General features: G+C 38.8%; 1 protein-coding gene across 1 annotated transcript; it reads right to left on the bottom strand.

Annotated features, from left to right (window-relative positions):
• Nucleotides 1–2,242: 2,242 nt before the first annotated feature.
• On the bottom strand, nt 2,243–23,588 carry LOC125240014 (phenoloxidase-activating factor 2-like). Its single transcript, XM_048147829.1, has 9 exons — nt 23,424–23,588; nt 13,858–13,994; nt 11,736–11,887; nt 10,021–10,174; nt 9,468–9,592; nt 6,851–6,960; nt 4,677–4,838; nt 3,080–3,243; nt 2,243–2,479 (listed from the first exon to the last, which is right to left on the bottom strand). Exons 2-9 carry the CDS (start codon nt 13,990–13,992, stop codon nt 2,288–2,290), a joined length of 1,194 nt encoding a protein of 397 aa, XP_048003786.1. The 5' UTR covers nt 13,993–13,994; nt 23,424–23,588; the 3' UTR covers nt 2,243–2,287.
• Nucleotides 23,589–25,344: the final 1,756 nt, after the last annotated feature.

Here is a 25,344-nt window from a genome sequence, read left to right as displayed (position 1 = left end):
GACAAAGACACCAAACCGATGTTAATTCATTCGTACGGGATGACAGGTCGAATGAAAGTCAAATGATGATTTTTATATTATTCATTTGTACATTTTACAAATAACTGATGTTTGAGAGGAGTTTCACTGTCCGGGCGCGATTTTGTGTCCTCACTCCTCAGGGTTACAAAAAACCCCGTTTCTGGTAGTTACCTAACAATCTAACGTTAAGTTCGACTCCTGTTTTTTTTTCGAGTAACCCTAAGGATAACATTCTCGGCCCCATATTTAAAAATATTTACCACTGCTGCAAGTTATACATACCTTTGTATGTACAGTCAACCAATTGGAACCCTAGGCCACTGTAAAACTATGTCATAGGCACGCCACAGTCTGAAAAATTCATAATCTTAAAAAAGATTTGTATGCAAACTGAAACTGACAGATCTGTCAGTGTCAGTTTGAACTGGCAGGTTGCATACAAATCCAAATTCAGGTTATGAATTTTTCAGACTGTCTGTTGCCGGCCATAGTGACGTTATAAATCAGATTGTAAGAAATCTCTTACTGCTTGTCATTTTGACATGGTTGTAGAATGGCCTAGGGTTTCAATTGGTTGACTGTACAATGTACATACATATTGCACTACAAACTCTTAGAAAAAGTGTTTTCGTTTCAATTTACAAGTTAAATTATGGCTACTGTATATAGAAACTATTGTTTCTCTTCAACATGTTATTTTCTAATACGTTCATTTTGTGATACATGTTTGACAAAACAGAATATAACAATTTATTGCACATAATTAAACTATAACATAACCAATGATCTTACTAAATTATCTACATTATTAAGATGCAAAATGTCCATAATCACTTGTATTAAATAGGATTAAGATACGTAAAATGGGGTGAGATAGCCCACTAATCGTTTTTCATTTAGTACAACCGTTTTTCATATATTATGTATTTCGGAAACGGTTAATTTATGCTTACTCAAATATTTTGAACTATTAGAATACCTACTTATACCAGTTATACCTAATACTAGGTGTCTAACTAACCCCGTTTATGATAATGGTTAATTTCACCTCATTTTACCGAAGCAACAGCAACAAATAATATTAACCTAACCATTAACAATTATCTAAGTCCCAAATGTAGGCAAAACTTTATATTTAACGGGAAAAAATAAGAAAAATATAGGTACTTAATAATAAAATCAATTCAATGTAATCTTAAGCAATATAATCATACACATTCAAATACATATTAATATAAAATGTTGTGTTTTCTTTGTCTCAAATGGTGCTCCCACACTGGGCTATTACAAATGGTGTGACAGGGACAGTGCGATGGCTCGCTGTCCTGTCACACCGTGTTATATAACGTACCTATATAACATTTATAACAGCCTAGTGTTCGAGCACCAAAACACCTTGAGACCGGTCAGCTTGTAGCGGTCTAACTACTACAACTAGTTACTCAGAGCATCGCTAGATGGCGCTTTTTAAAATGGAAACTAGTTAACGGTGTGTTTTCGTGAAACAATAAGGTCGGAGGAATTTCAAGGTCAAGTATGGATGAATGAATGATTGAATGATTGATTGATTAATTGATTGATTGATTGAATGAATGAATGAATTGTTTATTTGTATCAAACAAGCGAATATAAACAGGTAAAACAGGTGTTTACTGTTTCATACTATTAGGTACAATATCTGGGCGACCGAGCTTCGCTCGGTTCTATTTTAATATATCACGTCTTTAGATAAAAAAAAAACTTATAAATACAAAAACAAAAAAAAAAAGACAAAAAACAAAAACTTAATTTCTGACCGGGATTCGAAACCCTGACACCTACGATCTATCTGCGTACATTAGACCGACCTCGTGCGACTGAGCTAAGCGGAATCGATGCGCGCGCGGCGAAATTAAGGACCATATTTTACGTTTACAAATGCGAAAGAAAAACTCATGAAAACTCGAAAATTCGCGTTTTCCGGGATCTAAGGCTACGCTAGATCGATTTTTCACCTCCGAAAACCCCCACAAAACAAATTTCAGCGAAATCGTTAGAGCGGTTTCCGAGATCGTCGGTAATAAATAAATAAATATACAAGAATTGCTCGTTTAATAGTATAAGATAAGATTTTGTGCGATTCTTGTGACCAAAAGTGTCAGTGATACAGTGACGTGAGTAGTAAAATAATGTAGTGATTGTTGATAGTGAAACCCGCAGAAAGATAAATAAAAACCATTGCCTTATTTAACTGTTTATTGATATGAAACTCAAAAAAAATCTTAAATTAAGCTGAGTAAGTGCTAGTGTCAAAGCCCCAGGCCGCCATCTTGTCATCCACCCAGCGTCGGAACATGGCGGCGGCGGCATACACGGCCGGCACGTCGCGCGCGCCGCAGCCGATGCCCCACGCCACGAGACCAGTTAGCTTGTAGCGGTCGTTACCCATTGGGCACGCTAGGGGGGCGCCACCGTCGCCCTGGGGAAGAAAGAAGAGGTTCTGAAACGAACGCAATCTTGTCGCACTATAATGGACAGGCGCATATGTAGGACGATAACCGCGACTCGCGAGTTGCCCTTCGTGTGTCAGACGGGGCCACAGACTTGCATCTGTCATCTGTGTGTGTCATCAGCCATTCCGGAATAGGCCCCGTATTAGCCGAATGGCATTTCTCCGACGCAAAACGAAAACGAAACGCCGCGAAAGGTAGTCTGGCTCTGTCGCGCCAATACGCAAGAGCGGTAGAGATAGATATCTACGAGCGTTTCGTTTCGTGAGCGTGTGTGCCATTTGGCTACATACCCTGATCAGTGCTTAGATATAGACAACGGGCGGGTGCGCTTATAGGTTTGTAAGTGCTTCGACATACGAAGGGTAAATAAATAGATTTATAGAGAAACGGGGTGTCAGAAACATTGCTCATCGGTCGTGGTTGTAAATCAACGTGACAAGGTGAGAAGCAAGATTTCTAAAGCAGTTTCCTATTCGTAGCAGATTCCCCGCAGTCTCAACGTGATGCCCTCTCATCTCGGAATCTTTCTCACTTCTTAGTTAAACGGACTTAAATCTATCACGTACCTTGCAAGTATCCTGCCCCTCTTCCCCTCCAGCACACACGAAGCTCTGGTGCAATCTGAAGCGATGCCCAAGTCGGGTCCTCTGCAGCAGTTGGTTGCAGATGCCGTGCGGCACAATGGGCAACTCAACTTTTTTGAGGATCACAGCGTACCGGCCTTTCTGACCTGGAAAATTATAAAAGTGCAAATTATAGCAAGCGATGATTCTAATATATTAGGTATGAACGTTTTTAGGGTTCCGTAGTCAACTAGGAACCCTTATAGTTTCGCCATGTCTGTCTGTCCGTCCGTCCGTCCGTCCGCGGATAATCTCAGTAACCGTTAGCACTATAAAGCTGAAATTTGGTACCAATATGTATATTAATCACGCCAACAAAGTGCAAAAATAAAAAATGGAAAAAAATGTGTTATTAGGGTACCCCCCCTACATGTAAAGTGGGGGCTGATATTTTTTTTCATTTCAACCCCAACGTGTGATATATTGTTGGATAGGTATTTAAAAATGAATAAGGGTTTTGTAAGATCGTTTTTTGATAATATTCATATTTTCGGAAATAATCGCTCCTAAAGGAAAAAAAAGTGCGTCCCCCCTCTAATTTTTAAACCATATGTTTAAAAAATATGAAAAAAATCACAAAAGTATAACTTTATAAAGACTTTCTAGGAAAATTGTTTTGAACTTGATAGGTTCAGTAGTTTTTGAGAAAAATACGGAAAACTATGGAACCCTACACTGAGCGTGGCCCGACACGCTCTTGGCCGGTTTTTTTTAGTTATCACCATCCATGGTTCTTACTTCTTAGTCCCCTTAGGAAGACTCTCGGCTGTCGACAAATTGACTGTGGGATATGGGTTAAAATGTGACGTAGGCGAGAGGCTGGTGACGTCACTGCAAAATCATAATTTCGTTTGCGTTTTCTTTCAAGTGACTTTATAGTTGGCACCTCTTCTTGGAGCTCAAAACCTTAAATGGGAAAGCCGTGGACTATTTTAAGACTTCTAGGTTTAATTTTTAAATGTGTTATGCAGTAACATGTAGATATTATAAAATGCCATACGATAAATAATAATAATAGTTGGAATGCTTACGAAAAAAATCCTTTTCCCGTCCATTGGCGACGCATTCTCGCGGCTTTTTCTTGCGCTTGATACCTAGTATTAGATGACAATGGTCTCGACAGAAATGTTTGTAAAAAAAAAACTCCTAAATATGCAAAGACCAAATGATGCTTACCAAATATATCCTTGCCCCAACCATTGGCCCACACAGTAGGAGCCCTATTAGATAGATAGATAGATAGATAGAATACTCTTTATTGGCACACCTCAGCAAAAGATACAGTGGAGACAAAACAAATGATTATAAATAGAGGCAGACAACAGGCGGTCTTATCGCTAAAGAGCGATCTCTACCAGACAACCTCAACTGACTAAACATATACCTGATATACCTACTCTACATAATCGGGAATATAATACTGAATTTTTGTGCTGGTTGCAACCAGCCAGCAGCAAGCAACCAGCCAGGTTGGTCTGTCAGACAGGAAAATAACTGCACTGTCGAATCTGTGGAAAGGTTTGTTTGTTTCTTTGCTTACCAAAGACATGTTTGCCCCAGCCATTGGCGACACACTCTCGGCTGCTTTCGAAGCTCTCGCCCTGTTCAGGGAGACACAGGAGGCCTATGTGCTCAGCTAACTCCACGGGCTGCGATAACCGGAGTAGCGCCATGTCATTCTTCAAGTTCTTACTTTGGAAATCTGTAATTAGATAACTAACCGTTACTGGATCCATTTTGTTTTTGTTGTACTTGGTCTTTCCCATCACGGAACAATGGTGTTCCGGACCTTTGGGAGGCGTGCGTGGGGCCAAAGCTAATGCGTAGAGGCCCTTTTGACACTTTAATGAAATGTAAGGGGTACACCGAGCGGATGTTGCCATTGTCCGTATCATGGGACACACGCAGAGGCAGCACCCGCCAGGGTGTAAGGACTATTTGAGAGTTAATGGAATCTAAAATGAACTGGGCTATTGGTACATTGCTATTGTACATACAATGGTTATTGTTAGCCGTGCTCTGAACGTGATTGCGGGCCTAGCACACTAGTGTGATATCCTATCGCGTCGGTACGTCTTTTTCGGACTTATAAAAGTGCGAAAAGAACACGATAGGCAGCGCAACTGTTTCCGACGCGATTCTAGAAGAGAGAGCTTGCCGCGTGAGTAATTTTACTTTTTAATAGTTATTTGTTATACAAGGGGGCAAAGTTGTATTTTAACGCCGAGTGTGGAATTGAAAAACGAGCAAGTGAAAGGATTCTATAGTTGAACCACGAGCGAAGCGAGTGGTTCGAGAATAGAATCCTGAACTTGCGAGTATTTTAACACACGAGAAGTAAAATACATTTGCACCCGAGTGTAACACAAAACTTTTCCCCTCACTATAGCGAGGAAACTACAACGCAAAAAATGCGTTTATCACTGCTTCCAGTAGTTCCACAGGTGGTAAATCATCTTTATTACTAGATTCACCTACTTTTATCAATTTTAAAACAGTTAATTTGACTTTTCATAACCGCCATGGTACTAGGTCAACTCGACGTTGCCTTTTGGAAATGTATCCACACAGAACAGTCGCATTTACTGGTTGTTTCCGATATCTCGCGACCAAATGCTGGAATGATATCCCTCCACCTGTAAGACAACTAAAAAGTAAGAAATCTTTCAAATTGCACTTTAAAAAGATATTACTGGAGAAACAAAAAACAGGGATACCATACGGATTTTTGGTCGCGGATTTTAGGATATAATTATTTTTACGGTACATTCTTGACGGCACGTTTGCGCACTTTATAACACTTTATAACACAAGTATTACTTACACATTTTCTATATTCTTGTTGATCATTAATTGTATATGTATGTATTATTTCCACTTTAATTTGTTTTTCATTTCACAGCAATGTATATAATTATATTTATAATCATAAATTGTTTTCTCACCTTACTTTAAAATTACCTTAACCTATTTCTTCATTTATACACATTTCTTTATTTATTTAACTGTAACGTGATCTGGGTGCCGGCAGAATATCAGTGCCTCACTCGAAAGGGTGAAGCGTATAGCTGAGTCGGAACCCTTTTGTTTTTGCTGCAATGCACACAGTGTTGGTAAGCATTTTTTTTAATGTTGTGTACGTAATTTTAAGTCAATTGTATGTTTTTTTTTCTTCTTCTCTTTTTGTTGTTCTGTGTTGCATTTGTAATTGTGTGTTATTGCAGCATTCAAATAAAGCTTTTATCTATCTATCTATCCATCTTTATTCAAGGTCAAATTACTTTACCCACTAGTGGATAAAATGCGTTTTTACCCGCTGGTATTAAAGGACAAAACACGTGTTTCCGAGCTAGTAAGGGGAAAAAGCTGTTTCACCATTTCCGTTCCCCCCGTGAAGTCCCGTGGGTATTGTAAAACTCGACTGTGGGATATGGGTTGAATTGCTGTGTTATTCAGACGATGGTCTAACAAGACGTCACTGCAGTTATCACAATTTTGTTTAAGTACTTTTAATCCCTTCATTGCTAACAGTGGAACTAAAACTTGAGCAGTTTTTTTTATATAAATGGGCTTACTCTTGGCCACAGACTAGCCAAAGGCAAAGACGTGGCCTACGATGGAGTGAGCTCGCCCAGAAGATGCCTGTTTCTCTGTCTATCCCGTTTGGAATTAAAGACGTCAGTTTGTATATGTAATAACCTAATAATGAAATACCTGAGTGTATGTAGATTTCAGCCACATCCCTCTCCTGATGAGGAAGACGCTCCTTAGCCGTCTGAGTGTCCCATTCGCCAGCACGGATACGCAGTGATCCCGGTGCTTGCCTGAAGACATATACATTCTTAATTTAGTACATACTAGCCTGTGCCCGCGGCTTCGCTCGCGTTGCCGGCCAAGAGCGTGTCGGGCCACGCTCAGTGTAGGGTTCCGTAGTTTTCCGTATTTTTCTCGAAGACTACTGAACCTCTCAAGTTCAAAACAATTTTCCTAGAAAGTGTTTATAAAGTTCTACTTTTGTGATTTTTTTCATATTTTTTAACCGCCTTCCAAATCTCAAAGGAAGGGGTTATCAAGTCGTCTGTATGTTTTTTTTTTTTTTTAATGTTTGTTCCTCGATATCTCCGTCGTTACTAGACCGATTTTGAAAAATTTTTTTTTGATTGAATGTATATGCATACAGATTGGTCCCATTTTTCTCAGAACCCAGTTCTGATGATGGGATCCTGGAGAAATAGAGGGAACTCCTCAAATCTGAAAGGCATACATATGGTGATTTTTGTGTTTTTAAAGGAACAGCATGCATTTACGTACGGAACAGTGACATTTGGTGCAGTGGAACTCCTGATGATGGTCAGAATGGAACTCCTCAAATCTGAACGGCACACTTATAGTGACTTTGGTATTTTTATAAGAACAGCATGCACTTACGTCCAGAACAGTGATATTTGGTGCAGTGGAATTGCTGATGATGGTCAGAACGGAACTCCTCAAATCTGAACGGCACACTTATAGTGACTTTGGTATTTTTATAAGAACAGCATGCACTTACGTCCAGAACAGTGACATTTGGTGCAGTGGAACTGCTGATGAAGAGTGAGCCGCTCCTGGTTAGAGTTCCGTTATGATAATCATTCTCATCTGTAAGTACTTCAGAATCATCCAGATTTCAAAATTGGTTCAGAAATGACGGAGATATCGAATAACAAACATTAAAAAATATACAGACGAATTGATAACATAATCCAACATTTGAAAGTATTTATCACCAGAACCCCAAAGGAAGGCGGTTTATGGTTCAAAAGTTAGAGGGGAGGGGACACACACTTTTTTTTCCTTTAGCAGCGATTATTTCCGAAAATATTAATATTATCAAAAAACGATTTTAGTAAACCCTTATTCATTTTTAAATACCTATCCAACAATATATCACACGTTGGGGTTGGAATGAAAAAAAAAATCAGTCCCCACTTTACATGTAGGGGGGGTACCCTAATAAAGCATTATTTTCCACTTTTTATTTTACCACTTTGTCGGCGTGATTGATATACATATTGGTACCAACTTTCAGCTTTCTAGTGCTAACGGCCACTGACATTATCCGCGGACGGACGGACGGACGGACAGACAAGACATGGCGAAACTATAAGGGTTCCTAGTTGACTACGGAACCCTAATAAAAGAGATACGATGATAGCGCAAGCGAGTTATAGTTCGTTACCGAGCGATGAACTATAAACAGCTCGCTCTCTCTTTTATTTACACGGGAGCGATTGTCTTTTGTCCGTTTCTATTGCCGATAGCTTATTTTGCTTAGGTACTCGTTTTTGGTGGGTCCAGATTAATGCCAGCGAATGCGATCAGTATTGATTAGATGGTTTTAATTCTAATTAACACAAGTCAAATTAAATTCTATTGAAAATATTTCAACTTGTGCTATCTTAAAGTAGTCACACCACTATATATATAAATTAAAACCGAAATAAATTACTACATATGAAAGAAAAAGTGACCAAGGCCTCCGTGCCTGAGGCTGGAATCGAACCAGCGTACCTATAACCTATAAGATGCCTATTTCCGCTGGGCCACCCAGGTCACAGCTGCTGAGGTCGAAATTATCTCTCATATGAGTAATCTATATAAGAACTCGTAGCGCCCTCTGACCATCCCTAGGGTAGAACGGTATGGTTCTCTGGTTATGGTAATGTAGATGGTTTTAAGTACGAATCTATCAAACACTAACTTACTCCAGGGGGCGTAGCCGAATGGCATTTCTGCGACGCGAAACGAAATCGAAACGCCGCAGAAATGTAGTCTGGCTCTGTCGCGCTAATACGCAAGAGCGATAAAGATAGATAGCTACGAAAGAGATACAGATGTAGTGCGAAAAGAGTTGCCTTCGCATTGTTACGGAAACGTACGAACGTGTCATGCTATTTCAGTCAGTCTCAGTACAAGATGTACTGACATTGACTGAACTAGCATGACAAATACGAACGTTTACGAAGGAAACCCTTTTCGCGCTACATCTGTATTATCGTGAGCGTTTCGTGAGCGTTTGTGCATTGATACGCACACAGGATGGGCGACGCAGTAAAAAAAAAAAACGGTTGGACCTAGAGGAACAGCACCCATGGGAACTGCACTGTGTGATAACCTAAAGAATCCGACGCACCCACCAGCGACCATACAAGCCGATTCCCACAGGCTTGCCTAAAATTGTAAGTAAAGTACCTAATGTCATGTTATGGTAGGTAGGTTTCTTTTTGCTCAGTGTTGCCTAGCAGAAATTTTCACCAGCCGCCACTGATGGGAACTGATCTATGTAACTCACCCCGCAACGACGTGGGCAGCCGTGATGACCACTTGTGGGTGAATGAGGGACCCAACACCGATGTAGCCCTGAGGACCCATTAGCGCGACCACCCAGGGGAACTCGCCGAATTGCGCCTCTGCTCCCTGTGCACAAATAAATAAACTTTGAATTGCTATTTTTTAAACAGACTTTTAGGACCAGACCCTTTAACACAATTTGCCTTGTCGCGCGCGAGTCCATACATCAAGCGCGACTTCAAGTAGGTATGGACTCGCGCGCGACAGGGCAAGTTGTACTAGAGGGGCAGCTGTCGTTTTAAGGCTGTCAAAAGTGTCATAGCCGAAGACAAATAAGGCACAAATGGAGAATTGGAAAAAATTGCTTCACCGACAAGAACCCAGCTCTTAAATTTATGATGAAATCTTGAGCGGAAACGCCGCCAATCATAAATGTCGTAATAGTGAAGAAAAAAAAAACCGCCGCTTTTGGGTTTCTGGTGTAAGGTACTTGCGAATGTTGGACTATGTAGAAATGTGTAGGTATTTTAATAAATAATTATAAAGGAACTCACGCTGCCCCCAATGACATTGAAGTCTATCCCCTTCCGGTTGCGGTGGCCACACCCGACAGGCGGGGCCGGCGTGGGCGGCGGTGTAGGAGCTGGCCCCGTGTGCGGCACCTTACAGCATCTCTCCACGCTCTCTTGGCAGTCATCTTTGCCGAACCTGAAACCGTAAATTCATCGGATAAAATGGGATTATAGGAAGTCACCTATTTTTGCTCTTGAATGTTTTGGACTCAATCAGTGTCAAGAATATTTTAAATATTGTCAGGGGTGTGGTGTGATAATGAACCGAATAGAGAAGAATCGCCCGAAGACAACAGTTTCAGATCGCTGGCCACGGCGAGCACACTACAATAACCTAACCAAAAAATTAAAATTTTGAAAAAACCCCCGACCGCGACATAGTGGACCGATTATCATGAAACATAGCTAAGAACACTCCCGACTAATTCAGCCTTCAAACAAAAAAACTAAATCTAAATCGGTTCATCCGTTTGGGAACTATGATGCCACAGACAGACACAAAAGCAGACAGACGTCTGTCAAACTTATAACACCCCGTCGTTTTTGCGTCGGGGGTTAAAAATGGGATTATAGAAAGTCACCTGTTTTTGCTCTGTGAATGTTTGACTCAATCGATGTCAAGAATATTTTGAATAGCGTTTACCCGCAGCTCCCCACGCGTTAGAAAGAGACAAAAAGTAGCCTATGACACTCTCCATCCCTTCAAATATATCCACTTAAAAAATCACGTCAATTTGTCACTCCGTTTGGCCGTGAAAGACGGACAAACAAACAGACACACACACTTTCCCATTTATAATATTAGTATGGATATTGCCAGGGGTGGGTCATTCCGCGATTCCATCGCCAGTTGCGGCCTATTCAGTTCGCGTTCGCACTTTCTATCGTTACTGTACGTCGCGAGTTTTTTTATGCTTCATATGCGATCTGTGTATTATATCTTTGGAGTTTGGCGTGTAGGATCTTACGATCACGGTGTTTTCAGTCAAAGGAAATAGTAAATCCGATGTGCTTAGGATATGTTTAGGGAAATTAAATTATGTTTAGGGTGTGAAAAAATCCATTTAACACAAACTGACACGTACAAATATACCGTAGTGCAAGTTGTCACTAGATGTCACTATTACCATTGCAAACTGGCTAACGACTTGGCGTTGTAAAATGTATAAGTATTTTTTGATGTCCATATTTTTTGCTAGATGTCGCTGTACCACCCGCAAACCAGCGAACGACATTCTATGGTTAATTATATGTAAATTACATTGTAAATTTTTATGTTAATTTTGGAATTTGGAAAATAAGTTGATTTTCTTGATCAGATTCATAATGAGTACATCAAACCTATTTAAAAATCCCGCCATAAATATGTGGCGTTCCATGTCTAAAGGGTCCAAATGTTTTATGTGTTATAAGGAACCTTTTTTTTTATAAATGGGCTTAGTGCGTTTACACACTGTCCGATCCGATATCGGATGTCGGCGGAAGGATTTCAATGGCAAAAATCAAATATGGTGGCTTAAATGTTTGAGATATCGGTCCTACATCCGATATCGGATCGAATAATGTGAAAACGCACTTAGACTGGAAAGTCACATGAAAAGTTGTCGTAACTTGATAATAGATGGCGCTGCATTCGAAAATCTTGACTGATAACTCTATTCCATACTATTCAATATACTCTATGCTTACGATCTTACCTGATATCTAGAGAGCCCCATCCAGTGACTGAAGCGTTGTTCACATCGACCCCGATGAGTTGATCATCGCAGAGGTAATAAGGCACACATTGGCACGATTCCCCAGCGCCATCTGTGAAAGTAGACGTCGCGTCGGTAGACCGGATTGTGTACTGTTGACAAGAAAAGAAAATTAACATTGCACCCTGGTTGTGATGTGAACCGTTCCTTAGCGTTTGTAGCAGTTCTGGTAGAAAGAAAACGAAGTGCAATATCCGGCCCGAAGGACCATTTTAATTAATTACAGAAAAAAATACAATGATGCCGAAGAGTCTTCTACTGTCACAATAAAGTTGTCTATATCATAATTATTTCAAGAGTAAATAGGTATCTCATAGGTTATTCTGTAAATAATTGTATTTAAAATGTATGTGACATAAAATATGAACTATTATGAATAAATAGTTCATATTTTATGTCACATAGTGTTCCACCGTAGACCGCATCATCACTTACTATCAGGTGTGATCGTGGTCAAACGTCTACCTATTCATACTAAAAAAAAACTGAGACTATAAAGCCTCCGCCAGACATAAAGCGTTTTGATAGCGTAGCGTTAGCGGAGCGCAATGATAGCGGTGCTCCGGCGGAACGCTGGCGTTCCGCTCGCAATCCGCGCGCACTCCGCTAGCAATCCGCGCTCGTTTGTTCCCGCGCGCGTCCGCCGGGCGCAACGCCAGCGTTCGTCCGGCGCACCGCTATCGTTGCGCTCCGCTGACGCTCCGCTACCGCTCCGCCGACGCTATCAAAACGCGCATGTGTGGCCGAGCTTTTAGGTATAGCCTGGCAAAAAAGAGTAGAAAATAATAGGGGTGCCACCGCCACCGCCTAAGTAAACCGTTTTGCATGTGGTAACTATTGAGTCACTTTTCTATAAGAAATGTTAGTGTTGCCATAGATTAAATATTAGAAGATCATACCATCCCATACATTAAAATGCGACCTCCTAAGAACGCGCATACACTACACCACACCAAAGAGGATCGAGTATTATAGAGAGTTGCTGTCGAAGTAAAATGTGTAATCATAGTGCATAGACTGCCATCTCTTGACACAGGCTTAAAACTTTTGAACCTCAGTTTAGACAATTTTGCCCATGTTTGGTATGTTTTACAATGTCAAATATTAATATTAGCGCCATCTAGCTAAGCGTACCTACCCCAAAGGTGTAATGCCATCTAGCCCACCGTACCTTTTTCTGTAGGTATAGTACTGAGGTACGTTTTTTTCTTAGATTTTATCTGTCTATACGGAGTTATATATATATGTCTTTGACCACACATAGATGGCGCCACAAAAAAATGCCTTGTTGCCATCGATTACTTGTAGATTGGCGTTATGTGTCACTTTCGAGCCGAAAATCTATGTCAAAAGGGACACTTAAGGTACACAAGTATAATTTGGTATAATCGAAAGCTACAAGATATTTTTTTTGTGGCGCCATCTATGTGTGGTGGAGTGTAAGCGCGTTCGTAGGCGGTCGCATTTTAATGTATGGGATGGTATGATCTTCTTATATTTAATCTATGGTGTTGCTAATTAATAATAACCTAACCACAAAATTAAAATTTTGAAAAAACCCCCGACCGCGACATAGTAGACCGATTTTCATGAAACATGGCTAAGAACACACCTTTCGGACAAAAGAAAAACGAAATCTAAATCGGTTCATCCGTTCGGGAGCTACGATGCCACAGATAGACACACACACAGACAGACACGTCAAACTTATAAGACCCCGTCGTTTTTGCGTCGGGGGTTAAAAAATGTTGTTCCATTCGTACTCTTTTTTGCCAACGTGTAAACTCGCCGTTAATAGAATTTGTGAACAATGTAAACAAACCTTGTAGTCAACATGTCTTTAATTTCCATACTAACTCATCAGATACTGGCTAAATCCATGTGTTATTTAATCAATTCATCTCACATTATGATCCTCAACCTTTAAATTAATAAAATCGTCCTATAATATTGATGTTTTATAGAATGGCTTGTTTACATTGTTGACAATTTCTATTGACGGTGATTTTAGGTAGTATTTTGTCAGTTTCGAAGATGCTCCCTTTATGTCATAGGTACTCACGTCTTCTAGCCCAAGTGTGGTGGAACCCTGCTGAGGGGGAGGGGTGCCGAAGATCTCCAATAGCAACGCGTTCTCGTCCACCTTCGATTGTGGGTGCGCGAGCGCAGCGGCCACTGTCAGGAGGAGCAGGTACATTTCTGCAATGCAATAATAAATTTCAGCATTTGTAGAAACGAAAAAAGAGATAGTCGCTCCCGTGTACCTATACACCGTGTTTTTTATTGTTTTCCGTTAAATTCGACACGTCGGTAGGTTAATTATCAGGAACCACCCTGTATATCACTTTTAGTTAAATTCGCCAAAAAATTTTTTTCATCGTTTTCATAATTAATGAATAAGTGTGAGAGACCCTTAAGAATAATATTCGAGTTAGTGTCAAGTGATTGACGGTACATGTCAAAACAAATAACTAGGATAAGGACTTTTTATGGCATACCGTGGTTCTAAAATCCGTGGAGTCGACATATGAAAAATTTTCGAAGTCAAAGTCCAACAGTATGATGTCATATTAAATATAAGTATTTATACATACTGTCACAACGTTACCTAGTTAATTTTAATCGAACGTAGTTAATATTAACTAATAATGTTATTTATTAGTAAATTTTATCATAATCCTATATAATAATACCAAAAAATTACTATTAAGATAAAATCAACTACGTTCGATTAAAATGAACTCAGTGACGATGTAACAGTGTGTATAAATATTTATATTTAATGTGACATCATACTGTTGGACTTTGACTTTGAAAATTTTTCATATGACGACTCCACGGATTTTAGAACCACGGTATGCCATAAAAAGTCCTAAGCCTACAAATAACATTAGGAATTGGTAAAGGCTGTGAGACACGTGTTCAGCAATTATCTTAATTTTTTTAATAACTCGATAACCGCAAGAGTTAAGACGCTAGTTTCTTAGAGAAATTAATCGTATTTGATGTAATGAATTTTCCCTTAAAGTTAACGGAATTCAATAAATAAAAACAGGGTAATTATAACGTAACAACAAAATTAAAATTTTGAAAAACCCCCGACCGCTATCAAAACGCTTTATGTGTGGCGGAGGCTTTAAGGGCAATACATATACTGCAAAATGTTGAACGACACAACGACACACGTGCGAATTATGTCGTTTTCGGTACTATTCGTAGTTCATAGGGTGCTCATAAGGAACCATAATGTCCATTATAGTATTTAATTATATGATTGTTGTATTGTACTCTATAACATCTACCGCGGAATGGAATAGGTATCAAGACAAATCTTATTGGTTTAACGATACTGTGTAATTAATTAGAGGTTTTTGTTTAGTAATTACCTAAATAAACAATAATAATAATAAAAGTCAAGGGCAATCGCTCAGCTCAGTGCTTGCTCAGTGACGTAAAAAAAGAATGACACAAGATCGACATTGACTTCAGATCCAGTAAAGCCAGTTTCGTCACTGTGTGCACATCGCATTTCTTGGCGGTTTTCCTTAACCGACCACTAGCGAATATGTTGATTGTTGGCCTTTTGATAAGGTCACGTTTTACTTTTATTTTATGGTGCCCTCATAGATTGATCATACCATAAGAACGCGCATACACTACACCACACATAGATGGCGCCACAAAAAGGTCTTGTAACTTTCAATTATACTTGTAGATGGCGTTAAGTGTCACTTTTGACATAGATTTATGGCTCGAAAGTGACACTTAACGCCAATCTACAAATAATCGATGGCAACAAGGCATTTTTGTGGCGCCATCTATGTGTGGTGTAGTGTATGCGCGTTCTTAGGCGGTCGCATTTTAATGTATGGGATGGTATGATCTTCCTATATTTAATCTATGGTGTACTCCAAGAAGTAGGTAAGTATACACCTTTTCTTGTATCCTTTGATTAAAGTAAAATAGCGACTTGTATCACGGGAATTAAACGTATGTTCCTGTGTCAAAAGTGGGCCATAATTTTATAGCGTGAACTGTGTGCCCTTCGGCTTTAGAGACTCGTGTTTCTTCACGTTTTCATTGTTTTCCTTATGTGCATAACATTGTTCTCTGATTGTGGAACAACTTGACCTCATGACATATTGAGCGTAAGCACACCTCGGACACTGGCGATCAAATATATGAAAGAGGCGCGTTCCTAGCACACATTCTAAGCTAGTGTAGGTGAACGCGTACCATGCTTGTATGAGTGAGATATGACAGGTCGACTGTAAGGTAACCGAGAGGGGGTGGGCGACACTTTCAGCGGGGAGCGGGAGTGGCCATACTGTACGATAGTACTCTTTATTATACTGTGGCTTATGTGCGTTTTCACATTATCCGATCTGATATCGGATGTCGGAAGGATATCAAAGGCAAAAATGAAAGATGGCGTCCTCAATGTATGGGATATCGGTCCTACATCCGATATCGGATCGGATAGTGTGAAAACTAACTAAGTATCTGTCTTTTTACAAGGTTTTTATTTAATTTACTAATTTTATTGGCGATATTCAATTCATTCAGAGTCACCTGAAAGGTTTTCGTAACAAAACGGCTTGGAACTGAAGGTAAGGCGATTTATAAGTTCAGGGGATCATCCACATATTACGTCACACCAAATTTCAGGTTTTTGAACCCCTCCCCCCCCCTATGTCACGCTTTTTTGTATCCCTTTAACAGGGATTGTCACATTTAGTATGACCCCCCCCCCTTACACTGTGACGTAATATATGGATGACGCCTAATGGTGTCATATATTTATGTATGATTAGCTTTTTGCGGCTTCGCTCGCGTTAGGAAGAGACAAAAAGTAGCCTATGGCAATCTCGATCCCTTCAAATATCTCTCCACTTAAAAAAATCACTTCAATTCGTCGCTCCGTTTTGCCGTGAAAGACGGACAAACAAACAGACACACACACACTTTCCCATTTATAATATTAGTATGGATACTTGAGAGGTATGGTAATATACAATATCCACTTGTATGTTTTCTTTGGTCATACGCATGTATCATATCATATCATATCATTCTTTATTGCAATCATGTTCATTTTACATAGGATGGTATTCAAATATAATAAATAATTGAAATTAAAATTAAATAATCGTTATGTCCTTCAAAATCAATTTGGCAAAGTGTCGTCATTTAAATATTCTTCGATTGTATAGTAACATTTGTCTTGGAGAAGTTTCTTTAAATTACTTTTAAATACTTTTAATGTTTTTTTCCTGCAATAACTGTTGAGGTAGCTTGTTGGCTATGGTAGCGCATCTATAATGGGGGCCGTTTCTATACATAGCTAGATTTGAAATTGGTAAAAGGTACTGAATTCTGTTCCGTCTATTTGAGGTGATTTTTTGTAAGGGAAACAAGGGTACACGAAGAAATCCAGACGCGGAAATGGCATTGGATTGAACACATCCTCAGAAAACCTGATACCCACCAATCCAAAATGGCCCTCACTTGGAATATACCCGGAAAGCGCAAACCATGCCGCCCTAAATCGACCAGCCGGCGTATCATGCTGCCAATTTTATCACTTATCCACGTGGATAAAGCATCCGTTTAGCAAGTATGTCAGTGTGAGAGTGACAGATGTCTTATCCACGTGGATAAGTGATAAAATTGGCAGCATGATACGCCGGCTGGCGTCGCTCGGTTCAGCAGGAGCTTAGGGTGCTAGGCATGAGGTGGGAGGAGGTTACCCTACCCTGCCCAAGACCGGAGTAAATGGAGAACTATGATTCCAGCCCTACACTGCAGAGGGTAACAGGATGTAAAGAAGAAGATACGCATGCACCAAGACTACCCACTTTACTATGACATGGGAGAATAAAAGGGGGGCATAGGAGGTTTTCAGTTAGGTACTTAGACAAAGGATACTATAGCCTAGACAGCCAAATAATAATACCACTACCGAACGAGATGGTCACATACAAATTATAATAAGAGTGACAGAGAGCAAAATGTTATTTTTTGTCTTTGTCATAGTTTCACTTTTCCGCCGCTGCCACAAACGAGTTTGTGGCAAACAATAAGGACGTGACTTGTCAAGCTTATTATCCGCCCAAATTACGTAGGTTGTTTATGGTAAACTGTCAGCCATTTTTAAAGTGATTCTTAAATTCGCTCCATTATTCTATATCTGTCCCTTACGGGTGTACGCTTGCGTCAAGTCTATAGTATCCTTCGTCTGAGGTTAGGTATGTGTTTTTCAGCGCATGGTGTTCCAGACCCAAAGCACAGTAAAGAGTACTATCGTACCAAAGGAGAGGCAAGTGCGAAGCCAAAGCCAGCACGTAGAGCCCTTTATGACACTTCAAGTGTAGGTAAGCCTTATATACATACTCGTAAAGTAAAAGTAAAGTTATTTGTTATACAAGGGGGCAAAGTTGTATTTTAACGCCGAGTTTGGAATTGAAAAACGAGCAAGTGAAAGGATTCTATAGTTGAACCACGAGCGAAGCGAGTGGTTCGAGAATAGAATCCTGACCATGCGAGTTTTTCAACACACGAGAAGTAAAATACATTTGCACCCGAGTGTAACACAAAACTTTTTCCCTCACTGTAGCGAGGAAACTACAACGCATCCATAGCTGGGCACCGTTAATCAAATAGTTAACTTCGATAATCGCTTATCCGTTACTAAAAAAGTTAACTTAGTTAATCGTTAAAGCGATACATTTCAACAAATTTAACGGAAGTTAAAGTTAATCGATAATCCGTTAATCGTGATAAAAAATAATTTTACTGTAGCCAGTTGCATCACTTATCAACTATTAAGTTTTTGGGTAAGTTTATTATGTTACTGTAAAAGACCGAAGATCGCCAAAATCTCTTGAAAAATCCCAGCTGCAAAATGTTAATAAATATTGTTCTCTTTGGACTTATACCGACGTTGTTTCGGTAAGTCCTAGGTTTTACCTTAGACCCGTAGGTATTGGGTCATGATCGTGCGGTCGTAGTCATGGTGGGTAGGTTCCTTGGATTGAGACACCTCTAATCGAAGTTGTGATCCACGGTAACTTGGTAGATAGCGCGGCCCGCCGAACTCTGGCTTGATGCGTCGGTTGCGCGATTTATGTGCCATGCGTCGTGCCTGATGATTTACATTATGTTTCGCAGTTAGTGATGGGTGCAGTAGGACTAATAAACTTTAGCAGGTTTCGAACAAGTGATCCAAAGGCACCAATTGATATGTAGACTGTGAATTTTCGGGAAAATCCTAGGTTTCGTCGTACTCCGGGCTTTTACAGTAGCGGTCAGAGCAAGTTTTACTCGGCGCGAGCGGAACTAGATTAACGATTAACGGACTCGAAGAAATTTAACGGTAGTTAACGAATCCGTTAACATTTTTTAAAGTTAACTTAAAAGTTAATCCGTTAACCAAAATATTAACTTCGTTAATTAACGATTAACGGATTAACGAGCCCAGCTATGAGTGGATAAAATGCGTTTTTACCCGCTGGTATTAAAGGACAAAACACGTGTTTCCGAGCTAGTGAGGGGAAAAATGTATTTATTGTATGAAAACAGGTTATACAGATGGTCGTATTACATAGTAGGTATCTCCATTTTCTACCAGTGTAAGGTATACAATAGTTAGGTACCTACACATCTTATCATGCAGGACAAAATACAAACTTAAATTAATTATGAGTACTTGTGAAATATTCGTTAAGACTATAGAAACACATATCTGTTAGCCAAGCATATATTTTCTTCTTGAAAGCCTCCAGTGGTAACTTCTTTTTCCCCTCACTAGCTCGGAAACACGTGTTTTGTCCTTTAATACCAGCGGGTAAAAACGCATTTTATCCACTAGTGGGTAAAGTAATTTGACCTTGAATAAAGTCAAATTAACTGCTTTAAAATTGATAAAAGTAGGTGAATTTAGTAATAAAGATGATTTACCACCTGTGCAACTACTGGAAGCAGTGATAAACGTATTTTTTGCGTTGTAGTTTCCTCGCTACAGTGAGGGGAAAAGTTTTGTGTTACACTCGGGTGCAAATGTATTTTACTTCTCGTGTGTTAAAAAACTCGCAAGTTCAGGATTCTATTCTTGAACCACTCGCTTCGCTCGTGGTTCAACTATAGAATCCTTTCACTTGCTCGTTTTTCAATTCCACACTCGGCGTTAAAATACAAGTTTGCCCCCTTGTATAACAAAATAACTATAAATCATAAGGAAGATGATAAAAAACTTTGACACCCATTGCCGTGACACTATTTTTGTACGTTGCTGATTTACGTTTTGGGCAAATTTTATCCAATCCATACTTGGCTTGCAGCCTCAGCCTGGGTTGTTTGAGTTCAAAAAGGTGATTATTGGCTTTAACAAATATGGAAACTTCGCTAATATAGTAGCTGTTTATTTATGAATATATTTTGACGGCAGACTATTTAACTAATATTATCTTGTAACAAATGCACATTATCGCAGACGACCTCTCGGACCGGTTGACTGAACTTGAACCTAATTATGGCCGTGGCTTATTTGTTATTCCTTGCGCATACGCAGCGTAGGACCAGCGTACTGTGACCTCGAGATTATATAGTGTGTTACCACCTTGCGAGATTTTTTTAAATTACTAGAGCCGTCCCTTATTAATAACCTACACAAAATTAAAATTTTGAAAAATTCCTGACTGCGACATAGAAGACCGATTTTCATGAAACATGGCTAAGGACACTCCCGACTAACTCAGCTTTTAGACAAAAAAAAACTAAATCTAAATCAGTTCATCCGTTCGGGAGCTACGATGCCACAGACAGACACACACACAGACAGACAGACAAACAGACAGACAGACAGACAGACAGACGGACGGACAGACAGACAGACAAACACGTCAAACTTATAACACCCCTTCGTTTTTGCGTCGGGGTTAAAATAGTACCTATTAAGTACGTCGTTTTCCACAGACTTTCGAACGGCGAATTCGTGAGTTCAAATTCAAAAATCGAACCCCTGACTAGAAATGTAAGGCTTGCGTAAGCATGGCAGAAAACGAGAATATGATTTTCATGATGCACGTTAGCGGTCTTGGCGGTACTATGATGGCCGACAGATCGATCAAATATTGCAATGTATTTATATTGCAAATCGCATGAGATAATCCAAGAAACTGGTTTGGCAGGAGGCTGCAACTCGCTCCAAGAGTTCTTTAACGATAACCCGCGTCCGAAGGCTGGCAAAAAACAAGGTTGTTTCGTATAATGTCGTTGCTGTTATAAAAACGTGTGTACTCGTTGGTGTATGTGCCATCTTAAGCATTAGCTACCACACTGTCAGTATAAGGCACAAAACTAGATTTAGATAGTTCATCTATTTGTATGGGGGCCGAGCGTGTCAGATTTTGTACTGACGTTGTTACTGTGATTCGGTCAAGTTGTGTTCGAATGTATGGGAAATTAAAAAAAATTAAATCCAGCAAAATTTTAATGTAGTATGGTACCTTAGGGTAAGGTGCTTTGCGCACACTAGCGTCCCCTACCGTCCCCCTGACGCAACACCCCCTTTTAGCACGAAATAGGTCCCGTTTTACGGTTTTTCTTTATTTTTCAGAAAAGTATCAGAGTTAGGGAAAAAGTGTCTATGAAAGAATTAATTCTTATTAAATTTTAAACAAAAAAGGTTATATGCATTTTTTTTGTAGCACTTACCATATTCGTGCATTAGCTTGTTGAAGTTCGATATAACTCAGTAGTCAGTACTTAATGAAATAGTCATAATTATGTGTATTAGTGGTTTAATTTCAGAATTTTGACAAAGTTTATCAAGCTACTAGTTTTTGCCCTTCTGAAGTACCTTTTTACCAAGTTTCAAGCCTGTAGCTTGAAATAAAACTTATTCCCCATACAAACTTCAGCCAGCCTGATTTTAACTCTCTTAAAGGATATAAATCCAAAAACGCTGAAATTAGTTTCTTTCCATTGTAATTTTACCTTTATAGTCTTTACACGAAGTTTCAAGCTCATATTCTCAAAATAAAGGTAGATCTTCATACGAATTTTTTACACCCATTTCACCCCCTTAGGGGATGAATTTTGAAAATTCCTTCCTTAGCGGGTTCGTAAACCTTGTAAGTAACCTACGTGCCAAATTTGGATTCTCTAGCACCAGCGGTTTGGGCTGTGCCTTGATTTAAGTCAGTCAGTCGCTCAGGACTTTGCCGTTTATATATAGATAGCATGAAAATAGTGCATGATATCAAAAAATATTATATAACCTTTCTTATTGGGAATTTCATGAGCATTATTTCGTTCATAAACAACTTTTTTCTAAAATGTATACTTTCTCCAAAAATTAAAAAAAACTGAATTTTGGGACATATTTCAGGGTAAAAGGGGGGGTTGCGTCAGGTGGGGGGAGGGGACGCTAGTGTGCGCAAATCACCTTACGCTAAGGTATCAAACCGCATTTATTTTTATTTGGATTTAATTTTTTTTTTCAGAAAACACAGTTTGACCGAATCACTGCCTGTGATTTTAAATATGTATCAGGCCCTTGAGTGTTCATAATTTATGTCTCTAGCATTAACTTAGAATAACCCCCGTATCAGAATAATTTACCTGACCCTGAGTGTATCTAAACGCATGTATGTATATTTATGTTTACATTTGTTTGTCTCTCCATTTTATATCGCGTAATTTAGTCTCAATTATGTTATTTTTAAACGTTTTGTTTATAAAAAGACAAGACAATATGTTAACCTTAATAGCTTAACGAATTAAGACTAACAATCATAGTTTTGATTGGTGGTACGAAAATGTTTGTTTTATGACACGAAAAAACAACTTAAGTAGTTTACTTTTGCATAGGATATAAATAAATTTTATAACATGTTGTTCATAATAGTGTTTACGTAGTACATATTGATATCTATTCATAAAGTAACTTTGTACCCACCTAATGATTATTTGCACTTTTCCATAGCATTTTAGAGACGGAACACAACCTTTTTTGTTAGAAGCCGTTTTAACCCCCGACGCAAAAACGACGGGGTGTTATAAGTTTGACGTATCTGTTTGTGTGTGTGTCTGTTTGTGAATGATGAACAGATTTAGATTTAGTTTTTTTGTCTCAAAGCTGAGTTAGTCGGGAGTGTTCTTAGCTATGTTTCATGAAAATCGGTCTACTATGTCGCGGTTAGAGGTTTTTTCGAAATTTTAATTTTGTGGTTAGGATATTTAAACACATCTACCGCATACTTAGTTAATTTAATACCTAAGTATGTATCTATTTCCGTTAGCTATTACTGCTATTAGCGATTTCTGACTTTATAGATATTTACGAGTAAGGTAGTTAAAACTTTTCATTCACAACTTCATGTTTGCAAAATATTTGTGTATGTAGGTAACCTACTTTGTGTAAACTTTTTTCTAATCTAAAAAATATTACGTTCCAAAAGAGTTTTTTATTAAATAATTGTTTGTTTTGTTGTTTGATTATTCTTATGGAAACGTCTTTATCGCAATTGAAGCATATGAACCTTTCTGAGTGGAATGCCACATTTTATGTCTTATTAGAAACAAGGGGCACCGGTTATCAAATACAGATAAGACAAAAGCACTCACCGATATTATAAATTAAAAGTCAAATCAGTCTCATCACAAAACCACAATTTTAAAGCACTTAACCGCAAACTTGGTTTCCTTCATTTATTTCCTTATTGACTTTTTTATAGTTTTTTTAATGACGAGCGACCGTCCACGCGTTGCGAGATGGACTGATGATGTCAGCGAAAGACTGTGTGTTTATGTATTATTATTAAACCCGGTTTTGCCCGATACGTCACGCGTTTTAAGTCTATCCTCATGCCGCCCGATGTACATTGAGATGTACATTTGGTTTCAATGGAATTTTAACTTTTCATGTAAACAAATGAAGTAGTATTTCTTTTGTTTCTAAAACCCTGGCAAAAAATTGTGAGGTGGGCGTTACGAGGTTAGAGAGACATGGGTTTCTGTGTGAAATAAGTATTAAGTACTTGTATTATTTTTCCTGTTTTATGAGTAAAGAAACATAGATAGCAAATTAGACATCACTTATTGAGAAGTTATTTCCGACTGTTTTTTTTTTCATTACTTAACAATGGTCAATGGTGTTTCGTTCCGGATTTTTGGGAGTCGCGCGCGGGGCAGAGGCTAAAACGTAGAAGCCCTTTTTAAATTTTAGGGTGTACTGTACCGACAACCGAATGGAATGCTGTCCTTGCTCCCCCCGCCACGGTATAACGACAAAATATGTATATATTTTGAGTGTTGATGGAATCTAAAATGAATGATTGCGTAAAATACATGAAATGATATTAAAAAATATTGGGCGATGACTATTATTGTGCTAAGTGCTAAGCTAAGGCATAAAAAACCGGATGCCTTATACAACGTAGGTATCCAATTTTAATTCCGGACTCGGTGACTCGCCCTCACAAGATCGGCCCCCACAAAAAGTGACATCTAGACGATGGCTAAAGGACAACAACGATTTGAACTTGTCTTACCAATTAGCACTTTGGATAGGCATTATTTTAATTCGTCATTAATTACATTTTATGTTACTGAGCTTCCAACGTCGCTAAATAAGACATAAAATATAATCAATGTGTATATAAATAAACTCTTTCTTAGATAAACTTATTCTCAGTCTCCTACTGATATCACTAATGAATATAACTATAACGAATGGGTCTAAAATAGAGATGGGCCGAATATTCGGTAAATATTCGGTATTCGGCATATTCGGCAAGTTTTTCATTCGTCAAGTTTTATATTACAATGTAAATCGTATTCGTAATTCATCGGATAATGACATCCTAATAGTTCGATTATATTACGTAGCTATTAAGATACAAAACCAAATAAATTTATAGGAACATTAAGAGCCTTAGTACCCATTACTTACCAATCATTGAAAAGTTTTTAACTCTAAGTCAGGATTTAAAATATGGCGGAACCGAATATTCGGCCGAATGTTCGGTTCGGTAAGAGCTGAACCGAATGTTCGGCCGAATATTCGTATTCGGCAAAATCGTTTTCGGCCAATCTCTAGTCTTAACCCTTAAATGCATAGTGATCTATATATGTATTTTTGACTATTGACATGTCAAAATTCAAATTTGAAGAAATCTCTGTCAAGCTCATGCATTTAAGGGTTAATAACCTAACCACAAAATTAAAATTTTGAAAAAAAAAACCCCGACCGCGACATAGTAGACCGATTTTCATGAAACATAGCTAAGAACACTCCCGACTAACTCAGCTTTCAGGCAAAAAAATACTAAATCTAAATCGGTTCATCCGTTCGGGGTTAGGAGGAGACAGACAGACAGACACGTCAAACTTATAACACCCCGACGTTTTTGCGTCTGGGGTTAAAAATGATGGATCAGATGACAATTAATAAAAAGGACATGTTGATTTTTAAAATTTTCTCATATATTTTTTACAAACACCTATTTTAAAAAAGCAAATCAATACTAGATTTTATGGAAACATG

This window comes from Leguminivora glycinivorella, chromosome 26 (genome assembly GCF_023078275.1).
Source record: "Leguminivora glycinivorella isolate SPB_JAAS2020 chromosome 26, LegGlyc_1.1, whole genome shotgun sequence".
Lineage (NCBI taxonomy): Eukaryota > Metazoa > Arthropoda > Insecta > Lepidoptera > Tortricidae > Leguminivora > Leguminivora glycinivorella.
Note: the sequence above shows the minus strand (reverse complement) of the source record. Positions and strands in the feature narration are given on the sequence as shown.

Coding starts and splice junctions, on each gene's coding strand:
- LOC125240014 (XM_048147829.1), bottom strand. CDS start 13,992: ATGTACCTGCTCCTCCTGACAGTGGCCGCTGCGCTCGCGCACCCACAA. Junction 11,888..13,857: donor CCACACTTGGGCTAGAAGAC/GTGAGTACCTAT, acceptor TCTTGTCAACAG/TACACAATCCGGTCTACCGA. Junction 10,175..11,735: donor TGGGGCTCTCTAGATATCAG/GTAAGATCGTAA, acceptor TTACGGTTTCAG/GTTCGGCAAAGATGACTGCC.